Source organism: Agelaius phoeniceus, chromosome 2, assembly GCF_051311805.1.
Source record: "Agelaius phoeniceus isolate bAgePho1 chromosome 2, bAgePho1.hap1, whole genome shotgun sequence".
NCBI lineage: Eukaryota > Metazoa > Chordata > Aves > Passeriformes > Icteridae > Agelaius > Agelaius phoeniceus.
In genome coordinates, this window is record NC_135266.1 from 8,156,564 (window position 1) to 8,180,341 (window position 23,778).

General features: G+C 41.9%; 1 protein-coding gene across 1 annotated transcript; it reads right to left on the reverse strand.

Annotated features, from left to right (window-relative positions):
* Positions 1-733: 733 nt before the first annotated feature.
* ATP6AP2 (ATPase H+ transporting accessory protein 2) lies at positions 734-12,603 on the reverse strand. Its single transcript, XM_054627726.2, has 9 exons — positions 12,449-12,603; positions 9,656-9,786; positions 7,333-7,455; positions 5,911-6,006; positions 5,662-5,799; positions 5,299-5,352; positions 3,752-3,901; positions 2,563-2,679; positions 734-1,809 (listed from the first exon to the last, which is right to left on the reverse strand). Exons 1-9 carry the CDS (start codon positions 12,525-12,527, stop codon positions 1,615-1,617), a joined length of 1,083 nt encoding a protein of 360 aa, XP_054483701.1. The 5' UTR covers positions 12,528-12,603; the 3' UTR covers positions 734-1,614.
* Positions 12,604-23,778: the final 11,175 nt, after the last annotated feature.

A 23,778-nucleotide genomic window follows, 5' to 3' on the forward strand; every position in this document is an offset into this window, starting at 1 on the left:
ATAAATCTACTCATAATCATTGACATAATCACTGTGTCCCACTTCTCAGACCTGGCTGTGAGCCTGCCCTTGCCTACTCTGTCATGGTGTATTACAGCATGTTCAGTAATTACATTCCTGACAGAGGAACTGCCACTGCAACTCTTCCTTTCCATCTACTGGTATCAATCATCCAGATTAACTTTAAATGCCATTAAAAGTAATTTCAAGTGATTGCAACATATACTGAAGTGGATTTCTTGGACTCAGGTAAACCTGCAATTTGCTCATTTCAACCTGAATCCCTGTCCAGGATCTCCAAGACATGAACAATTTCAACAGCCCCAATTCAGACATTCCTAGTAAATGAGACTGATTCAGTGAGAACATCTTTTCTAGAAGCAGAACAATTATCTCCTAACAGCAGGGAAAGTTCAGCACATTAGAGGGCAAGATGATAAAAAATGTAGTTTCCATTCATGCTGCTGTAAGTCTGGAAGATCTCCTTTTACCATAAGAGCAAATGAGTTTCTAAGAAGGAGGTAGTTCTAAAAAAGACCCAAGCCAGAGATCAACCACTTGTTTTAATTACACTCACTATCTTGGCTTAGGAAAATTCACACAAGACTATTTTTCTTTTGCTGCAGCCTTAGGGCCACCTTCACACATCAAATGCTGCCACACCTGCCCTGGTCAGCTGAACAAATCCTAAATAGAAGTATCCACATCTACAAAACCACAAGGAATAAATGCATTCCAGAACAACTGTTCTTTGTTTTATTGAATGGTTGAAGCAGGACTATAATCCAGGTATACTTAAATCAAGTGTTGGTCCACTCTTATCATCAAAAAGAACTGATTTTTTTAATAATAACATCAACACAAATGGAAGAAACATGAAGCATCATAACAGGAACTCTCAACTGTGACATTAGACCATGACCAGACTGGTGCTGCTTCAGGGTTTCCAGACTGCACTGCACAGAGCAGTCACACCAGTGTTATTCATTTCCCAACCACTGAAGTCCTGGGGAAAGGATCCTTCTGTGTACAGCTCACTTCTGAGCCATCAACATGAGATCAAAATGCCATTTATGCTACTAGAGTCCTAGGCTGATAGAAGTACTTCTATATTTAGTATTTTACTGAAGAATATTTACTATCCTCTCTGAAGTTACATATAACCATTATAAATATTTACATCAAACATTTACAGCTGGTTCTTAATATACAACACAACAATTTAGCTATAATTTTTGATCTTCCAGTGCAAAAGTTTCAAACAATATGTTGCTATCATAATTTCAGTTTATCTGGTTTGCACAGGCAGAGGCAGTACAGGCCATTTCAAAAACTCATGTTACAAGATAAAAAAAATGGAATGATGTCACTTTAATAACTATTACTCCAGGGAGTGTTGTTTTGGTTTTTTTTAACAAGCAGATTTCAATTTCTAAATCCCATCTGGTGCTACTACTAACATTTAAAATAGTCTTGAAAGGGGGAAAAATACTTAGAAATAAATACACCTTTAAAACACTCCCACAATTAACCATATCAGAACATTTTTTTTTCCACACAGGCTAAAGGAGACCTTGCTCTTCATCATCTTCCTGCGCTGAAATACGGTGCAGTTCAATCCATTCTTATCTTCTGATTTGTCATCCTATAAATAATGCTGTCATAGCCAGGATCCATGTTCCACAGGTTGTAGGAGATAACTATCACAGCTAAAGCAAGACCTATCATCATCCACAGAACAATGTTGAAGATTACAGAGTAGTCGTAGTTATACGGATAGGCAAGGTTATATGGATTGTCATTTTTACTCTGCAATAAAGAAAAGATTTATTAATTTAAAGTGAGCTTGCACACCAAACATCTTGACTCCACCCAAAGTCTGACAAGCTACATAAGAGAGATGCACTTTTGTCTACACAAATCTGATGCAAGGGCACAGAATGCAAAAAAGTGATGATGTGAGTGGCATTAGTGGAACCCAAAAGAGGAGAGCGACAGGAAAATGAAATCCAAAGTCCTGAACCTGGGGCAGAACAACCCAGGTGACAGCACAGGCTGGGCTCTGAGCAGCTGGGCAGCTGCAGAGAGGGCTGGAGCTCCTGGAGGACAAGGGGAATAGGAGCCAGCAGTGCCTCTGGAATGACACAGGACCAAGGAAAAGATGTTTCCCCACAGCTGGGAGGCAGGACTTGCCTGCACTGGGAAGACAACACAGAAAGGCAAATTCTAACAAGGCATAAGGGAAAGAATTTTCACCATGAAAGTGGTTAATGCAAGAGAGGCTGTGGGACTTCCAGGCATGGACTTTCCAAGAACTTGGCTGGACAAGAACCTGAGCAACTTGATCTAGCTCCTAAATTAGTCCTGCTTTGAGCAGCAGGTTGGACTGGATGACCTCCAGAGGCCTCCTCAAGTGAAGTTACTGAATGACAAATAAATAAGCTGTACCCACATCTAAGTCAGTCAGTATTTTAGTCCTTAGAAAAAGGTTACACTCAGGTGAACTGATACACTTTGCATCACTTTTAATAAATGAGATGTAGAAAAATGTGGCTCTACTACCTGTGAAGCCTGGAGAATTGAGCGAGTCTTCCTTGAGAGGGGAGAGTTAAACTCCTTCACAGCCACCACTTCTACTACTGCATTCCCACCATAGAGATTAAACATCTCATCTGCAAACTGGAAAAGAAAAGGTGGTTTAATTGAAAGCCTACACTGTAGCCAGGAATTAAGCAGAGTTTTGTTAGCAAGATGTAGTAAAATAAAAGATGTCAGCTTCAGGAATAATTATAGAAAGCTATAAAAGTTTATACTATTTTTTTATACTATTTCACCAAGTGTCAGCCTTCCCCTGGTTTACCAGGCCTTTTCAAACCCCCAGTCACTGTTCAGCAGACTGTGGCTTATGCCTGCTTTCTGGGCTGAAACTTAATCTGCTATTCCTTTTACAAAAGGCCTATCCCCACATCATTCCTAACTGTGTGCCTGTCAGTTCCAGCAAAATATTCAGGTTCTCAAACTCCCACTGGGAAACTATGAACCTGAATATTTTAATCAAATGCTAATATGTCTAATATTTAAATATATTTCCTTAAGGTCAAAGAGGCCAAAGAGCAATGCTTAGAGAAAACAAGTACTTGGCTTAACAAATTGATGGATTTGAATTTTTTCATCACACTCTGGAAGCTCTCAAAAGTGACTGATCTTAATAAAAATTTAACTAATGATTATGTAATGAAGAATTACTTTCTTGAGCACACTGATGGATAAACAGCAGTTATTTTACAGTTTTAGAAATTTACATTTACATATCTTTTGTGGGCAAGGGTAAACTAACCACTGCATTTTGGGATAAAGATATTTCCAGATTTCCAAGAGCCTCTTTTTGTGAGACATTCTGATGCTTTCAAATGCAAGGTGTTTGTTTAAGAAAAACAAACATATCAAGTCCTGTTGATACAAGGTTTCAATACCCCTACTCCTTAATTCAAAATATCTAAACACATTGTAGAATCACACCAACACTTTCCAGAGAGGCAAATTGAAACATTCCATTTTATAACTAAACATCAGCATTTTAAACATTTTAAAATACAACAAAAAAATACAACAAAAAAACAACAACATTTTAAAACCAAACAAAAACAAGCATTAGGCAAGCCAGCACTAATGAAGTTACTTCATTGTAGGTAAAATAAAAATTATTTTCTTAGTATTACCATGAGTTTTGTTCATTAGGCAGACAATATACCTTTTGCAAAGAGTCTACAAGAATTTGAGAAGCATCCTTGAACTGCTGAGAATCTTCCCCATATCGTTTCCCAATCTCTTCCAAACCAGACAGCTCCAGGGAATAAAGGTCTGGAGAGTGATCTTTGGCTAAGTGCTTGTGTCGAGACAGCTTGGGTACAACATTGAGGGCAGAAAGAAATTAATTCACACACAGGTTACTTTAAAAACACATTGCACCATGTCAATTTACTTGGACTAATCCTGTCTCATCTTTTACAGTCATATTCCATAATCAGGAAATGGAATTATTGCCAACTAGAAGATGTCCATAATTGTTGGGGTTTTTTTAATTCTACAGAAGAAAGCAGATGATCATTATGTAGCATCTGTTCCTAACATGAAGATACATCCACCTAATAGAGAGCTGTACTAAAAAGAAATAGAATACTTATTGACACCAGAATCTTTGTTCTGTAATTGCCATGAAAATAAAACTCAGAGAAAACAGAACCACATAACTACAAGACTTGGATACTATCATTTCCTTGTTTGAAGCTGGCCCTTGCAAAGCTCAGTAGAATGCAACTTCCACCTTGTGTTGTCCACATACAAAAGTAGTTTATCTGAGAAGTATCTTCCAATATTCAGAAAATCCAACTAATACAATCCAAATTATCTCAAAGGACAGTAGTGACATTCTTGCATTTCTGCAGGTGAGAAGATGCAGCACTGATATTTGCCTGCACAAGACAACAGCCTCTGAAAACAAGCAATTTAATCCCATCTTCCCAACTACTTAAACTGCAGCATTTCTAGCTTGCAAAACAAAACCAAGTTGTTCTACCTCATTTTCTCAAAAGCATCATTTCTCTCCACTAGCCCTTTACCTAGTATGAATTTTTTATATATTGAGTTTTTATACATTTTTATTATACATTTTTTATAAAATGAGTTTTTCCACAATTCTTTCTTTCACTTCAGTAGCTAAGAGCTGCAGCTTAAAGGACACACAGGAAAAAAAAACCAAACCAAAATGAAACAAAAAGACCCACACACCACTGACCCACTAAAACAAACCCTAAACCACAGCAACAAGACAGCAGCTTCTCAGTAAAAAGATCCTCAGAATTAAAAGCTCACCCCTCCATTGGAGCATTTCTACCACCATCACTATTCATGGCACAAAAGTCACTCCAGTCTTTTCAGACAAAGGGATATTTTGAAGTAAAATGGTGGACAGGGCAAAGAACGTGTTCTTAACTACCATTATACTTCTCAAGTTAGACACCAAAGAAAGCCCCAGCAAATTCTTCATTGAGTATTTCAAAATTGCCCCTGTTCTGACCAAGCACAACACAAAAGAAAACTACAGATGATTAAGGTTCCCATTCACAATTGCAGTGATGGGGCTGATACAAATAGACTTCATTATTTAAACTGATGGAACCAGCTGATAACACAACAGAATTATGTATCACTGGTTGCCACATATCCTGGCTATGGCTTCTCTAAACATTTCTGAAGTTTGTGACACAAGACAGGTGAAAATGTTTCAAAACACCTTACCAGGCTTGCAATATCATGTAGGACTTGAAGTTCTGACAGAAAAAGCAAGTCAACCTGGGGGAAGAGGCAGAGACAAGTCTTTCATTTGATGAAACCCAAGTTAGGGAAGTCTTGTTTTGTTGCAAGTATTTTATAACAGTTGTCTGCTACAACATCAGAACATGCTAGAAGGAAATAACTCTTTCAATAAAGTTACTTAGAAAAAAATGTTTGAACTTAGTTAATTCAGTTCGAAAAAATTAGGAGTGGGCTCTTAGGCAAAGAAAGAGGGAAGAAAAAGCACGAAAGGAGAAAAGCACAGGGTAACTAAGAATATTAGAAAAAAAAGCCCCATAGAAGTTGCCAGTGATGAATGTGCTTTACCTCGTTGTTCCTGCTGAGGGAGTTGAGAGGGAGGGAGCTGAGGATGGAGCTGTCCTGGAAGAGGCGGCTGCGCAGCTGGCGCAGGGTGACCGAGAGATCCTCGAACACGGCGTTGGCCTTGCCCACCATGTACACCCTCTGCAGGAACAGCCATGGTTATGCCAGCACAGCCTCCTGCTCAGCTCCTCCACAAGTGAAAGAGGATTCCCAGTTTGGGACACATGGAACCAGCAGTGAAGCAATGCTCACCTCCTCACTGGGGGCCAGCTGCAGCACCACGGGGGTCTCCTCAGAAAACAGAGTATGGATGGCATTTGCAACACTGTCCAGACTGAAGGGAACAGCCTGGAAGACAAAGTCAGACTTTTGGGTTAAACAGGGGCTACTAAGCTTAACAAAGAAAGAGTAAAGGGATGCACATTTCCAAAGTGATAATAAGTAATAAGAACCTTTGTGCAAAACAAAACATCACCTGTGTATCTATGAACAGACATTTTATTTAAGTGGCAGACACAATATACTCTGAAGAACTCCAAGGGACCGTGACTGTGAATTAAGAGGGTTATTTAGGCTTAGAGTATAGCCTTGTTTATCAGTAAAACAAGACCAACAAATATAGAAGCAATGCAAAAGGGAAACAATCTCACAGCAAATGGAAAGTTATGAACCACAAAAAAACTGATGGATGAAAATATACCAGCAGAAAGACCAACTGCTGAAACAAAAAAAAGATACATATAAAAAAACCTACTAAAAATAGAAGAAATGCTAACACAGTATAGTGCCATCACTGGCAAGCAAATAGAACTGTTAATTTTTTTATACACTTATTTGTGGGTTTTATTAAAAAAAGACACAGAATGGCACATTTCCATTCACTACTTAAAGTATCCTATGACAGAAGAGGCAACAGCATAGATTTAAACCCAGGAAATTTTAACACAAGAACAAAGTTTTTTACTCCAAGGGTGGTAAAATACTGGCAGAGGTTGCCCAGAGGTCATGGAGTCTCCATTTGTGGAGATGCTGATCTCCTGACTGAACACAGTGCTGTCAGCCTGCTCTGGCTGATCCTGCTTGATCAGGGTGTTGGATGAGCATCTCCATAGCTCCCTTCCAACCTAAAGGATTCTCTGTTGCTGTAAGAAGCCTGAGAAGCCTTAGCAAAGATAGACAGTGATAGGTAAATGTAATGTGTGTTGGTTTCTTCTCAGTAGAATGGAATGGTGTTTCTAAGTGCTGTATTTCACAGTCAAGTACTTGAGGAAAACTCAAAAGACCACTTATAGGGCAATACAGTACATCAAAAAAATCAACTCCATATAAAATGTTATCACACACTCAGCTGAAGCAGGAAGCTTAACAATTCTGATTTTAAAATCTTAAGTTACTGTGGGAAGAAGTGGATTGGTACAGACATTAAAATTAGCTGTCTTCAAGCAGAACATGTTGAACTGAACTCAACACAGGAAGCCCTGGGTGGTCTCAAGGGCCTTGTACCTTGTATAGAATCCTGACTAGGTTATTGATCCATCAGTTATGGGGATATGCAAACTTCCAGTGAAGCAGGAAATAAGTGAACACCAGGGCCTACAGCAGAGAATCATGTACTTGTCATTAGAGCACAGGAGTCCCAGGAATCAGGTGACAGTTCCAAAAGTGGATACTCACATTCTCAATGGGGTAAGAAAACCCTTTCACAGGCAACTTGTCCACGCCCTTTACTGTCACCAGCACGGTGGCCTGGGGCCGGTGAAACAGATCACCCACGCCCAGCCCAGGCCAGGGGAGGTCCTAGCACAAAATAACAAAAAAAGTTAAATTTCACAGGCAAAGGGAAGAGTTCTTCCCACTATTAAAGCAAAACAACTTATTATCCTGTTAATGCCTCTGTGCAGGACAGCCTATTGGAAATTTCATGGGGAAGTGGGTTAATACTACATTGCTTTCATTTTGAGAAATGCCTCCCGTCAACCATGAAGGAACTGTTAGCTTAAAAGCTGCCAGTAACTTCATAGCAAAGTCTACACTAAGAAAACATTTTATATATAATGGATACATGAGGAGTTATTTCCCATAATTAAATTATAAATACTTCAGTCTGTGTTTAGTAAGTGAAGGCTGAACTTAAAAAATCCACTAACATCTTTATATTTTCAGTATAAGAAAGAAACAGGGTGGAAAGGAAGGGGAAGAAAGGGACATGTCAATCACAACAGGCAACTAAACTTAAATGTACAAATTTGTACAGAAATATAAAAAGATTTCTTAGTAGCTTACTACAATTACAAATCAGTAAGAGCACAGTGGAGGCTACTGAATGGCTTATTCAGGCACAAAATACAAATTCATCTGTCTGGAATAAAGGCAAACAGATTTTCCCATCTGTGTAAATGACATAACTGCCCCTTTTTTTTTTTGAAAGCCAAGTTAATTGCATTTTAGAATTAAATGTCATTAACATTATGATTTGTATCACCTCACAGAAACAAAGGAAAAACCCTTTAAAGCATCATCAGGGACAAAAATGGGGTTTGGTTTTGTTTTCTTTTAACAAGAGAAGAATATTGAATGACTCTTTCTGAGAACTCCCACTGTAATGTACTAAGAATTCCAAATCCTCTCCAGTGGCCTTGCTGCACTGCCAGTTTATGTTCCTGGACCACAGCTTTGATGTGAGCTGCAGAAGTGCCTGGGCTTTGCAGTACTCCCCTCAGCAGGGCTGGAAGCTGCACACACAGTGACCTCTGCCTTAGGGACAGCTTTGAGGAACTCTCAGTTGCAGGGCTGAACTGAATAAACAAACACCTCCTTCCCTGCCTGCTTCTAGGATTTGAATTAATAGCAACAGAACTATTTCTAAAAGATGCTACAGACCCATTGCAACAACTGAATCCCAAGCTGTGGCAAAAGCACTGAGTGAGTACTGCAACACTTTCTTCCATCATACCCATGACATACCCCTGGATGACCAGGATGCCAAATGGACAGAACAGGCCAAACTCCACTGTTTTTCTAGGTGTCTTTATAGGCAACACACACAATACCATTCAATAAATTGTTTTTTCCTGATAAAATAATCAACATTTACTCCTTAGTCATACTACTCATACAAGTTTGTTACTAGTTTGATGACAAAAATAGCAGAATTAATTGACAGGAAGGTATTTTCAAATTCCAAAACACAGGCTAAGCAGCCTTGCACCGAAACCAGCCTTATCAGACCTCTTCCCTAGCTGATGTATGGAAGAAATGAGAACTGGCTGCCCTCAGCAGTGCTGTGAGAATGCCTCAGGCTGCAGATTTCAGTATCTGGCTGCACACAGACACTGCCAAAGATCTCTGTCTATTACACTTTCATCTACTGCTTCAACAGCCACTCATCCCTGCTGAACACCAGCAAAATACTCAGTAGGCAAGATGGAATCAATCCAAGTGCTCCTGTTCATGTGCCCCACTATAAACACTGCTAAAGTTATATTTGAATACTTAATGTGGAGAAACACTACCACAAATCATGTTTCCAAGGTTTTGGATTATTTCCTAAGCAACCAACATACTTGTTCTACCTCTGCTCAGCAGACAGCTTGCTGACCTGACAAAATGCCTGCCTTGCCAAGCCATTCTCAGTCTTCAGGAGCAGAGCCCTACAGAGAGCTTGTGTGCAAGAAGTGACAGTGGTCCCACGGGTTCTCAGTGTGTGACCATGGATGGGGGGGATACAGCACACAGCTAGGTTTCAGAGGAACTGAGGAGCAGCCTCTGCAGGCTTCCTTTTACAGCTGGTGACTCAAATTAGCCAAGCTAGCACAGGCTTCTGGCTGCTCACATGACCCACACAGCTCTGCCCTGGAACCACCTCTGTCAAGTCATGCATTCCTCAAGACAAACAGGGCAGTATTTTACATATTCCAGCACATGACAGGAAGATTTGCATCTTGAGTGAGCAGGTCTGTAGCCTAGAGGCGTTTCACAATCAAGACCTGGAACGTACTTCTTCAACAGAAAAGCCCATGGTGAGGGCAGCAACGTCCGGGATCCGCTCGCCTGGGATCGGCCAACGCCCATCCCGGAATGCGACCGACTGAGGGGACCGTAGGATGCTGAACTCACCCCCACACACACCTGAAAACAGACACAAAGAGCTGTCAGAGCTCCTGCAGGAACGGGGGAAAAATATATTTGAGCTTTCATTGCTTCTTCCTCCCTCCCAGGCCTATCAGTTTATGGAAAGCCAGGAACGAGAACTCATAATTTTAATGCTCTGAAATACAAAATAAGGTTTCTGTACAGCAGTGACTAAGAATGAAGAGACCCATATTAACAAAAGCAGGACAATTATTCCAACAACAGCACAGCTACAAGCAGTCTCACAGTTCAGACCTGGTAAAGTGAATTCTCCATGGAGCCAGGAAGACCCCAAAACCCTGTTAAGCTCACAAAGCACCAACACAGCTCTGTCTACTTCCAGGACTGCTTGGCACAACCCCTCTGTTCATGCAGGCAGCAGCCAGAGCCACTGAGCCCAGGGGAATTTGTCAGGGCTGGCTTAAACCAGGCAGTGCCAGGACAACCTGGCTCCTGCAGAATAGCTCTGGTGTCCCTGCTCTGCCTCCTCCACCTCATGACACCAGGAGGTGTCTGTCTGCCTTGGATGCAGCTGGACCTGAGCTGATTGTGTGGAGCCACAATCTGCCACATGGGGTTTTCACTGCTCTGGGATCCCCCTTCACTCTCTTCCCCATTACCTGGAACAGCAAAGCTGACTAAAAGCATATTTCTAAAATGTTTTATGATGACAGCAATTGACTGCATAATAAAGTCAGAAAGGACTCCACAGAAATAAGAGAAGGGCTTGTTTCAACCTGGCTTCCTATCTTAAAGTCACTTAGGCACAGCTGCAATACTGTGTACAACAACATTTATGTAAATAAATTTTGAAACTTGTTTGAAAGATGCACAATTCAAAATTTCGGGCATATGCTCCCCAATGAGCAATCTGAGTAGGCTGCCACCAGAAAACTGATTTGATATAAGAAAATCAAGTAACAGAGTAATAACTGTTTGCAGGCCTGTATGCTCAAGTTCTAATTATACAATGAATCCGACTACATACCTCAAAATTACATGAATAAGGTAGCTGTCTAAAAAAATAGAAGTATTTACTGATATGATCATTGAAAATTGGTTACCAATCCAAGCAGTGATATACAACAGTTTTCCAGGGCATCAACAAATCTAAAGGCTATTTACAAAAACAATGCAATAGTAAACTGATGTGTTGTGCAGCTAAAAACCTCCCTAATATTAATTTAACTAATGTGACCTTGAAGATGCTGTTCCAAATCCTGGCTCATGATCATGCACACAAATGTTGACAGTAAATCTGAGCTATGTTATGATACACACACCAAAGGACAAAGTTCTGAGGTGCAGGCTGGGGAGGGGGAAAAGGAAGGAAAGAGGCCAAGCCAAGTGATATTTATGGAGCAGATTCAAGAATTTATTTCAGTTGATGTGTTCCTTGGGTGGTCTGCTACCAATTTTAATGGTGGATCAACCCACACTTTGAAGGGCAGAAATGTTTCCAGACCAATTTCCTTAAGTAAGAATTTACAAAATGCCTACAAATCCATAGGATTTCACATGCTGCTCTCCAGAGGGCTGTTACACAGTCACATTATTCAGGGCAAACTGGCTTTATCTAGAGTAGGATTGCTCTGGTGGATGGAATCAGAGCATGAACCCTTCACAACTAGAAGGGAAATTCAAGATTGTTGCTCAAGATTACAATGATTAAAACTAAATTTGAAGTTGGGAACATCAGCAGATTCCCTCCAATTACCTATGGAATAGAAAACCTAATTCCTACCCTGCCAAAGCTGTACCTCAGGTTCTCAAAAGCCTTTGTGAACCTGGAAGGCCAAGGAACATTGGGTGGGAAATATTTACAGGGCATGGAACTGACTCACAGCAGGTAACAGAGAGGCTGCAGTGACCACAGAAACAGCTCAGCAAAACGTGAAAATTTGTACAAAATACCAAAATTATGTGTGTCTATCACAGAATCAGCAGAGCTGGAAGAGACCTCTAAGACTATCAAGTCAAACCATCAAGCTGGCAGTGCCACTGTGACCCCTAAACCACTAAACCAGGTCACCCAGTGCCAGGTCCAGATGCCCCTTAAACACCTCCGGGGATGGTGACCCCATCACCTCCCTGGACAACCTATTCCAATGGCTCACCCTGGCAGGGAAAAAATGTTTCTAGTCTCTGATCTGAATCCCTCTGTCTCAGCTTATAGAACTGGATTTTAATATAATTTGTGCACAGTATAAGTTAACTTAATAAAGTAACACACTACACGTAATTATACATATGCATTATAAAAATACATAATCTATTATCTAAATTTATCTTATAATTTTGTGATGTAATTATAAAACTGATTTTCTATAACGAATTTACACAATAAAATGATAGAAACTTATAATTTAATATAAACCAGCCCTTGGATTGAAAGGGACTGGATAAAAGGGTTCGAGCACCGTCTCTGGAGGTGGATGGGGGCAGGGAGCTGCAGCACAGTGACAGCCCCGATGGCACCCCTGGGTCCTGAGCCTAGCACCCACAGACACAGAGAGCCCCCCTCACCCTCTCCCCTCACCTTCCCCCTCCCCAGCACCGCGGCCCAGCTCCTTTCCCGCAATCTCCCCTTGCAGCAGCCAGGCGGCCCTGCCCCCTCCCCTCGGCGCTGCCCCACGCCGGGCCGGCCCCGCTCACCCACCGGCCACACAGGCCGCAGCCACCAGCACTGCCAGCCCCAGGGCCCGGCCGGCCCCGCCGCACCGCCCCATGTCCGCCATCAGCCGCCACTGCCGGGCCGCGGACAGACACCCGAGCGCCCCGCCCGCCGTCTGACCGACAGCCGTCGCAGCCAATCGGCGAGCGGTATTCAGGATGGGTGGGCGGGACTCGGCAGAGCTGACCAATCGCCAGCGCAGCGCCGTCCCTGTCACGGAGCTGAGCAGTCAGCTGTCCAGTTGGGGGCGGAGTCTTTGTTTGAATGGCGTTCCCACTTGGCCAATCAGATCGCGAGAGGTCCCGCACCATTTTCCTCCCCGCACTGTAAACCCAGAGGGAGCGGCGAGGAGGCGAAGCCAACTGGCAACCGACTCAGCCAATCAGAGAGTGAGGGATGGGGAGTTTGCTCCGCCCATGCTCGTCAGGCAGACAACGATGGGGCGGGGCAAAGATGTGATTGACATCCGAATGCACCATTCAGAGAGCAGGGCGCCGGCCCCACCCTCTCGGTGGCCGTGTGGGGAGGACACCCTTGGGTGTGGGGCTGTGAGGGGCCCCTTTGGGTCCTAACGTTGACCTCGTCCTTCCCCTTGTCTATGCTCCTATTGTATATTGTATTAGATATTGTATATTTTTATCATGCATATGTATAATTATGTGTAGTATGTTACTTTATTAAACCTTCAGTGGTTTGTTCCTTATATTTTGTTGAGAACATCCCAGTAAAAAATTCAATGACTGGCCCAGCCATGCTCATCTCACTTCAGCTGTCAATTCCAGTGATAGGAACAGGCAGGTGGTGCACTTTGGTGAGTATATGTTTAATATTCCTGTGATATGCCATGATCATCACAGTCAGGGGAGGTGGTCCTGGTCCTCAGCCCTGTGAGGATCACCTGAGGATCACCAGTTCTGGGCTCCTCAGGACAGGACAGACTTGGAGCTGGACTGGGTCCAATGGAAGGTGATGAAGATGATGGAAGGACTGGAGCATCTCACTGAGGAACAGGCTGAAAGAGCTGGGCCTGTCCAGCCTTGAGAAGAGAGGGCAGAGAGGGGCCCTGATCCCTGTCAGTGTCTGCAGGGAGGGTCAGGGCATGGACCAGGCTCTGCTCTGCTCTGTGGGGCAATGGAACAGGAACTGATGGCCAGGAACTTCCACCTGAACATGAGGAAGAATTTCTTTCCTGCTCAGTGACCGAGCACTGGAACAGATTGTCCAGAGAAGGCACAGAGTCTCCCTCACTGGATCTATTCCAGACACATCTGGACACAATCCTGTGCGATGTGCTGTGGGATGACCCTGCTTGAGCAGGGAGGTGGGCCCAGGTGGACTGTGGTCCCTTCCAGCCTGACCCATTCTGTGAAGTTGTGAGTATTTCTCAGGGTCTTTGTACATTTTTAGTCTCCAGGACCTCAGTGAAGCTCTCTGCAAGTAAAGGCAGACGAAGCCAGGCTTTGAGGGTGAATTACCATGTAGGATAGGAGGTTAAGGCCTTCCAGTGCATTGGAACTAAAACTGTGTTATGAGCACTTCAAATTAATACTCACTCATTCCTATCGTGCATCACAAAACCAGCACCACGTAATAGCTTTTGTAAAATAAATGCAAATAAATGCTTGAGATTATCTGATTCAAAATAGTTTTTTTCTGGTGAGCTTTCTTGTCCTGGATTCCTCAGGAAGCAATGTGTGTGAGTTCACAGTAAACCCAGCAATGCTAGGGAGTGTTTTATCTGCTTTGCTGGGAGACAGCACCTGTGTCACATCCACATGGTAATACTGTATCTATGTGCAGAACATGCCAAGGATTACTACCCATACAACTATTTGGCCAGAGCTATTCTGCTGTGCATTTAGAAATTCCAGCCAACTATGGAAACACTTTGAAAATGTGCCTGAGCAACTGGGAAAAGAAAAGGTTGTCCAGAAGAATGAGTGAGTGGGCACATGAGTGCAGGTAGTAAAATGAAAGTGTGTTTACAGCAAACAGTATTTAAGAGAGTAAAGTTACATCCTTGCCACTGCCACATGATAGTATGTGACAATGGGCAAATCACTTAAACTCAGCTTTTCATAGGTGGCAATAACAATCCACCCCCCTTGTCTGTGAGTTGTTTTGCATAAATTGGGAGGAGCTCCTGCTCCTCCTGCTGCCAGGTGGAAGCTACACTTTGAATGTGAAAATCATGCCAGATGCATAGGGTACTCTAAAACTCAGCAGCCGAGCAAGTTATGAGCACTTCAAATTAATTATTTCTTACTCTGTATTGCATGTCACAAAACCTGCACTACATAATAGCTTTTGTGAAATAAAGGCAAAAAAAAAAAAAAAAAGATTTGTGAGATTACCTGAATACTGTGGCAAAGATATGATCAAAATAAGTTGTTTCCTGATGGGCTTTTCTGCTTCCAGAACAGGATTAGAAAAACACATGGCAGAGAAAGCCTGGATCAGTGAACAACAAAGATATTGAATGATTGCTTTTCTGTGAGCCCAGCTGGTTTGTGCAGTGAGCAAGGCATGATGATTTTGAAGAGATAGTATTCTGTATTGTAAACTGATAATGCTAGCACAACATGTAAGCCCATGGGTCCTGGATTAAGGTTATGTGGGTTACCTTATTTCTGGCATTTGCTGTCCCTTGGGCACTTGACTTTGCAAGTGTAGTGTTCCATTTACTGTGTATATTTTAGCATAATTTCACAAAGTTTTGCCTGTTTAGGAAAACATGGTTCCTGCACCTTGTAGTCTGAAGTACAGATGAACTGCAGGTATGCTTTGTCCTGCCCCTTACCCTGCCTTCCCTTCAGATTGTGTCTACACCCAAAATGTGCATAGAAATACAGCAAGGAGAGTGACTCAAAGCAGGGAATTTCTGAAACTGCTAGAGGACACTGGGTGGATGTGGTTGTACCTTAGATGGGAAGGTAGTGGGAATCACCAAAAAGGAAAAGGATCATATGAGGGAAGAAGTTTCTTCATCTAAATTAAGGATTTCTTACAAATGTGATGTGGAAAAGAAGGTGCCAGAGTGAATAAGACTGTTTTGAAAAAGTTCTTTCTCTTATAACTGTTACTCTCTCTGTGTTTCATATCTGTGCATGTTAGCAATCATTTCAATTTTTTTTTATTAATCTCTTGACACTGCTTTCCATAAAGCATTCACTCTGAAAGTCATACCACAACAAAAGAGTATCATGTTATATTTTTTTTCTCATTTGCAGAAGGAATTGTATTTTTGAGACTTTAGCATTTGCATTCTCATTTTCTTTTTCTGAACTTGTGGTGCTAGGAATACTATAATGTAATTCTAGAAATAGAAGAGAAATCAGAGTTCTGTATTTGAAGAGTCTTATATTCCTTCTCTGCTTCTCAAATTGCTGCTCTTGAAATCACAATGCAAACATGGTTTCTGAAGAATTCTCTATCTTATGTTTTCCTGTTCTCATCTTGGTTTCTTCTTTGGGAAAATAATAAATAGAAGCAATAAATTTTATTATGAAACAGTCAAGTCTCACAAACTCTGTACTGGTTTCTAGTGCCCACTGGGTATATCTGTATGTCAGTGAAGCCCAATATAAGAGAATAATACCATCACTTTGTAGGCTGGCAGAGTTCTAGCTATTTTCTCTAGGCTTAATTTAGATCCCAGCTGTGCTTTGAAGAGAGTGAGTTTTGTAATCCTGTAAGCAATACTTGTGGCAAAATCTACATGCAGTAAATTTCTTCTATTAAACTGATTTCATTTTGAGCTTCTGCTCAGGGCAAGTGAAAAATTGAGACAACATGCACATTAGGTCAGAAATAATTTTTATAAAGCCATATAGTGCTAGCAGCAGTCACAAAATCAATGTGCCAGCTGTAGGCAAAATACCAGCGTTCCCTGGCTGTTTTAGGAGTGTGCTGTGCAGAAATGTCTTCAGCAGGAATTGCTCACAAGGCACTTGGATGCTGCCTTTGCCTGCAGCCCTGTCTGTACCAACAGTGTTATGGGTGAAATGATGGTAGAGGAGGGAATATGAGGAAAAGGCTGAGTCAAAGAGCCCACCATTGGTCTCAACTGGACTGCTGTGTGATCACTGGCTTTCATTGTGTTACTACTAAATCCAGGCTGGTTGCTAGCAAAGTAATTGTCTCAACCATCATTTCCAGAATGATGCTTTAACTGGAAAATATTTTCTGGCTGCTGTGATGACTGAGCCAGTTGTATCCTACTGGAAAGAATGAAATCCCAGTGCCAGGTGCCACTTGGAGTTACCAACTCCAGAAGCACACAGGGTCAGCAATGCCCCTTTTGGTACTAGGATTTGCAGTCTCAAAGGGAATTTATACCCAGAAGTTAAGCAAAAGATTCTAAAATAAAATTGAGCAGACAAAACTCTTTTTTCTCTTATGTTTTCTGACCTGGAGACTTTGGTTGAATGTGAATAAACAGTACAGTCAGTTGGGCAACCCCTGTCCTGGTGTGGTGGGAAATGGGACAAGGGAACTGTGTTGGGCAGTTTGTTTGGGGGATGGTGACATCCTGAGAGGTGAGAGATGAGAAAAGTTAGCCCAACTTGGTGATTTATACTGGGTGCAATTTATACAGGTCTCATGTGAAAAGTTGTTGGTCCTTGCTGCTGAATCGCTTTGTGATCTCCTCATTCCCACCCCCATTTGCACCCTCCATCTATGTAAGCAGAAACGGTTGTTTTTGCAAATGTGGATACCAAGGCTAAATAAATCAAAGACAGCTCAAATAATTTCTAAAGGAGTCAAAAACAACTCTCAAAAACCTCTAAAAACCCACACCAAACCTGTTGTTACTGAGCCAAATCGTAGGCTATGTCACAGCTGATATCCTGAGGACTCAAAAAATAAGCAAAATCTGAGTTCTGCCCTCTCTAAAAGGCAGATTTGTCTTCTATATTTTTTCTTTTTGAAAGGAAAAGTGCCTTTCTCTTTTACTTCTGTCAGTCAATAGCTGTCTTAAAGAGGATTGCCAGCTTTCTCTCTGTAGAGCTGAGCTACAGTTAAAGCTTCCAAATATGCACAAGAAGCCCATTTTAGGGTTCTTTCTGCTAGGTTCTATATGCACATCATATAAAGAAAACTATATGGCTCTTTTTGTGTATCAGTACAAATGTCACAAGGTCAAAATTGTGACCTTCTGATGAAGCTCCAGTAGACTTTTGCTATTTTCTAACAGTTCTCAGCATGGCCTTTTTTGTGACTTTGCCTGCCCCTGTGGGCTCACTGGAGGTGAGAGTGTCCCTGTTTTGTCATAGGCAGCCCCAGTCCTGCAGAATTTGCAGGGGTTGGACAGAGTATTGAGGAGGTGACTGGTTCACCTGAGGTCCTAAGGCAGGTCAGTGGGAAGACAAGGAGAACCTTTCCTCTGTGACCTGTACTTCAGCCTGTACTGCCCTCTCAGCCATTCTGCCTTCAGTGATCACAGCCAACTTTTAGAAATATATTTTACATATTGTTCTAGAACACAACACTGCAGTCTGCTGAGACCGTGATGCTGATGCAACAGTTCTGAGGAAGATGGTCATCTGGAATTCACTTAATTTTAGTGGTTTCAAAGTCACGTTAAACACTATTTTTTTGTTAAGTCTACTTAATCAAAACACATTTTAATGTATTATAACGTCATTGAAGATAGGGGATGAGTGTGGTTTTAGGGGTAATTGATCTAATTAAAGGTACGCAGCTTCTCTGTGTTGACATTGCAGCGCTACTGAGGAACGAAATGTGTGAGAAAGACCTGAAACTGCTCAGAGAAATCCGCATGTCCGTGATGCGTACGAACGGCAGTTGATTCGTGTGTTTCCTCTCCCTTCACCTTTTCCTGATGATTTTGGAGAGGCCCGGCCGCCCGGGCAGGTGGGAACGCGCATCCCAAACCTGGGCGCTTTGGCACCATCGCGTGGTCTGAGCTGCGGCTGCAGCCTCGCTGCTCTTGTGTCGCGTCCGGGGACCGAAACTTAAAGGAAACTCCCAACTTTTGGGAGCGCTTAATCTGCTGTCCCCTCCACAGATGCCCGTCGTATCCCTCTACCCACCCTGACGGTTTCTCTGGGTCTGGATTGAAGGCACTTGAGACCATAGTTCATGTTCGGACTCAGGTGTTTATTATTTCTTATCAGTAAAAGTCTCACTACTGTGAGTTCTGCAGCTTTTCATTAGAAGGCACAAAATGGCCAACAAGCTCTTGGTACAAGGTCTTTTAAGACTAAACTATCCAATGAAGAACTGACACCTGGATTATTTTCCCTTTTCACCCAATAACTGACCCCAATAACTGGCAGGACTTTTCTGCCCAATTACAAAATGCCACCCAAACCCATGAAGAAGAAGGAAGAAGAAGCATGAAGAAGAAACCCAGGACAACACCCTGTGCCCTCCATCTTGATTCTATCCACAGCATACTAAAAGATCCCAAAACCTCAATTTCTCACCAAGTGATGCACCTACACTGCTCTCTATCATCTATTTCACACTTTTGTGGATTCCAGTCTATCTTGAAGGCTGGGAAACTTTCCCCATGAATGAGGGTCAAAGTCAGTGCTCCCCTGGGGGTCAGGGCACCCCAGAGCAGACACAGAAATATTCCCAGTGCCCTGGGTTTCCACACCAACCTTCCTGAAAAACAGTGGCTAAGAGCATGCATGGAGTGAGTGATACAAATTGAGCCAGAAGATAAAGGGCTAATGTGTATGTCTCAAACACTGATAGCCAGATGGCTGTGGAGCCAAGAGCTGTTGGTAATAGCAGACAAGAGCTCAGTGAGAAGGAAAAGAATGTGGCTGGGGAAGGGGCCCTGCAGAGGTAGGGCAGCAGTTTTCTTGACAAATGCTCTTGTTCTGGCTCCTGGAGATAAGCCCAACACAGTGCAAGCACAGCAATGAGGTTGAGAAGCAGGTGTGGACTGTAGGGGGCATCGAGACCACTGAAGACCCCAAAACCTCTGACTCTTTTCCAGAACGGTCTGTAGGAATGGGCAACAATAATTAATTTGCATGGAAAGCTAGAAACTTCTCTCCAGGGCAGAGAAAACTTACCTATAAATAAGTATCCTCCCAAAGCCCAGTGCACCTGCTCTTCATCTGCATCCCAGGACCCTGGACATCCCTGAACACCACAGCTAGATCAACACTGGAGCAAGCACTGGTGACCTCTTGTCCTCTCTTTTCTTTCTCTCTCTCCCCCTTTAATTCATCTCTCTTTCCCTCTTCCCTTTCATCTTATCCCTTAATCCAAAACCCACTGCTTATACTAGGAGGTCTGGGACTAACACACCAACTTCCATGCCAAGTGTGTGGTTTGCTAAAAAGACTTTGTAACCTTTTGCAAGAACCTCTGACTTACATCATTCCATTCACCACAAGCATCTACAAATCTTGGGTGCTCCCTTCCCTTTAAGGGAGGAACATCATAACAAGGACCCACTAATTTTTGGTAGGAACTGGGATGAAACTGGAATTTGCTGTTTCCTTCCACATCAACATAGAATTTAGATCATTCTATCCCACTTTTTTGAGCTTACATGGTTTCATAGGAGGTAAGAAGGCAATTCCTATGATTTACTAGCTTATTATGAGGGAACTTGCCTTCAGTAGTGCCAGGCTACATCTTACAGACAATCCGCAAAACCTCATAAGCTGCACTGTGAGGAGATTAGCACACTTTAGCTGACAACACTTGAGGTATCTCTGTTCCTAATTCTTGTTAAAGACTGAAGCTGGTACCTTAGTCATCCAAAAATTAAGAGAAGAGCAGGAGCATTATCTCCTCTCTGGATGCAAGAGCAATACCAAGAACATTATCCCTTCTCTGGCACAACTGCTCAATATTAACATCAAAACCCAGCTTGAGCCTGTAGGTGTAGGCCTGTCAGCCACTTGTCACACAGTGAGTGGGGGAGTGACTCTCCAGCAGGTGAGAAACTCAGCAATAACTGCCTGTGTCTACTCAAACACAGCTGTGACAGCAGGGCAGGGCTTTGGCTTCATCTCACTGAAGGGTAGAGCTAATTTACTCTTTCTCCATAGCTATTAGGTTTAAGAGTTGGCTTCTGAAATTTGCCTTCATCACTTCTCCAACTGAGAAGGACAAAGGTGGTCTTTTACACTTTTGGTTAATGAGCCCTCTCTGCTGTGACCTTTTGTGTTTTGCAGCCCCACAAACCTAATATTCTGTTGTGACTACTCAGCCTTTCTGGAAATGCACTTCTTCTTCCAGTTTGAGAAGATTTAGGATGTGGTGAGAAAGAGAGAGAGTTAAATTTTACATTCTTCCCCCTATGGTTGAAGAGATTTAATTGAAGTTCACCCAGGGGAGAAGTCACAGCCAGCAGATAAACACCTTAGCTTGCTGTTTCTACTAAAACGGTTAACAATGGAGTAGTTAAGACTTAAAATATAATTTGTTGCCATTAAGCTTTTATGTTATCTTCATCCTGAGCTCAATAGAAGCTCCTGTTAAAGGGTCCAGGTGCTTTAGATATGTTCTGTATTTTGAAGATAGTCATTGCAACCATCAGTGTGAAGATTGCTGAGCTAAGCTGATAGCTTCTTGCTTTTGAGAGGGGTGGTGGTGTCTCTGTTCTCCCACAACTTTGGTTATCCCCCAGACCTCTGTATTGCATGGGCTGTGGGTCTCCTCTCAGCTTACTGAAAAAAATCTGAGGCTGAGAGAGTCACTGCTCAGTGATGACAGTTCTGTGAGCCAGGTCATGGTGTGGCTGTAGGAGCTTTGATGTAGTGAGACAGGAGCTGCTGGCTGGAGGTGGAACTGCCTCAGTACTGGTGCAGATTCATACCTGAATTAAGTGATGATGTATCCATGGCTTTAAGCCAGATTTTCTTCTCTGTGCCCTTCAAATTAGACTTCCAAATGAGACAGCCAAATACAAACATACTGACCATTGTCCTGTTAATCACACTTTCTGTAGTGGCAGTGCCAGTTCCTCTCAAACACAGTTGTGCTGTCTCCTGGGTCTCATTTGTTACTGATACTTGCTGTGGGATGACATCACATGCTTGAGAGCTGAAGGGATGGCATTATAATACTTACCATCTGTAAAGGCCAATGAGGGAACTTCAGGGAGATAGGAGGATGTTTTTGGCAATATACCACATGAGAAAATGACCCTTTTCCCATTGCATCTTTCCTTGTGGAATTTGAAACCACACTGTAGCTGCATACACCTTTGGAAGGATGCAGCATTTCAGTTGCAAGCTACAGAAAGGCTTTTTCTTTGTCTCATTTAACAATTTCTCTAAGTATGTTTTTGGTGCTTGCTTTGGGTACTTTCCCTAGTGGTCTCTCAAACTGATTATAGACTTGCTCAGCTGATTTCCATCTCAGGGTTTTCTGTCATTGGGTTATTGGAGAGCTGTTGTCAGATTTAAAACAACCATTGTAAGGGTCCCCTGTGTTTAAAAAAAAAAAAAAAAATCTGTTCATAAAGTGAAAGAAAGAAACTGCTCAAAGGGGCTCTGAGCTGTGGGTGAGGAAACAGCCTGAGCAATGGAAAATGCAGGGCTTTGTCTGAGGAGTTGTGCAAAACGGCTCTCCAAACCAGCATGGACTTGAGATAAGACAGATAACCTCAGTGGGGTTGAATGGAGTTTACCTTTCAGTGGCTTGAAATGAAATACAAAGGTGATGCATGAAATGTATTGTTCTCATAAGCTCTATGAAATGTCAAACAAAAATGTCTTTCATATAATGGCACGACAGAAGTTGAGAATCATGAAGGAAGGAATAGAGCATTGAAGTAAACAATTTGGTTTCTGAAACTATTGGAATGGAAAAGAAAATGTTGTAACCTGGAATACTAAGGGAAGGGATTAGAAAAGGAAACAACCAGAAAAGCCATACAACCTACTTGGTGTGTGGGTAAAAGATGCTTTAGGTTGCTTAAATTTTGCTTTTTCTGTTTCTTAAAAAAAATTAAATTTTGCTTTTTCTATTTCTTAAAAAAAAAAACCAAACAAAATCAAAAACTACAGTAAGGAAAACAAGAAAATCAAAAACTACCTAGGAAAACAAGAACCTTGCTGATAGAAAGTTACTTTTTTGGGGACCCTGCTCCTATTTTTATGTACACTTATCCCAGATCTGAGCTTGGTTGTACATTTGCAAAATTCAGTGTCTTTTTTTTTTTCTTGAATCTCTGCACCATCCTTACTTTAAAGCACATTAAAAATATTCACCTCTTTATAAACCATTTGAAGTATAAATGAAACCCACAGAACTGCTCCATCCAGTAGAAATAGGGTAGAAGTGTCATCAGCAATGCTAAGTCATGGAAGACCCTTGCAGGATTTCCCAGAAGCAGCTCAGCTTCTCACTCCTGCTCGCCCCAGCCAGCCTTGACTAAGAATCAGAAAAAGCACTTTCTCTTGACATTGAACAAGGAACTTTGTTCAATTAAAAGTTGCCTCCAAAACTACAGTGTCTTTTTCTGGAAGGCTTCTGCCAAGAACATTCTTGAGTCAATATACACAACATTCCAGCATAGCAATGCTGCAGTGACACTGCATGGCACTCTTCTGAATCTGGCTCTTAGAAAGGGACATTGTAGTGGGAATAAATTGTAGTACTTGTCCCAAACACAAGAGCTCATAAAATTCTTGCTAAGATGTCTTAGGTTAATGCTCTGGAACACTGCAGTGATTTTTAAAAGCTGTTGTGGTGAACAAGTTAATCTGCAAATTACTTGTTCTGAGATGGCATTTTTGAAAAACTTATGTAATAAAAATTAAATAATGATAATGTTTTTTAAAGGAGAGGTATTAAAAGTGGTCTATTCTGCAGACCAAAGCAATAATATGTTGGGCAGCATCAAAGCATTAAACAAGATGGTTTGCATCATTAACACTAAATGAAATGGCTAACAAGTCAATAAATGATGAGAATAAACCCAAGTTATCACACAATACAGTGTTTTAAAGTTCCAGAAACAAATTTTCTGAAGCAAATAATTTTCCAATAAAACTAGATGGAATTTAAAGGAACATGTTTTTCTGATTGTTGAATGCATGATCAGTTAAATACTATTTTGCATATTCAGTGTACTGTGTGTATGGTCTTCCTAACATCCTAGTGAAGCAGAAAGGAAGAGGGAGCAGTGCTTTATTTTGTAAATCAGGCAAATAAAGAAATCGCATCAGGAAGATTGGAAAAAAATTTGCCTATTTCTGAAATCCGTATGGTGGTTAAATCTTTAAGTGCTGTTTTTCCTTTATTTTCTGTGTCTGCAGAAAGCCTTTACATGCTGCATTTCATAAAGAATGTTATGAACAGAACAGTGC

Coding starts and splice junctions, on each gene's coding strand:
- ATP6AP2 (XM_054627726.2), bottom strand. CDS start 12,527: ATGGCGGACATGGGGCGGTGCGGCGGGGCCGGCCGGGCCCTGGGGCTG. Junction 9,787..12,448: donor GGCTGCGGCCTGTGTGGCCG/GTGGGTGAGCGG, acceptor GTCTGTTTTCAG/GTGTGTGTGGGGGTGAGTTC. Junction 1,810..2,562: donor CAATTCTCCAGGCTTCACAG/GTAGTAGAGCCA, acceptor TCTTTATTGCAG/AGTAAAAATGACAATCCATA.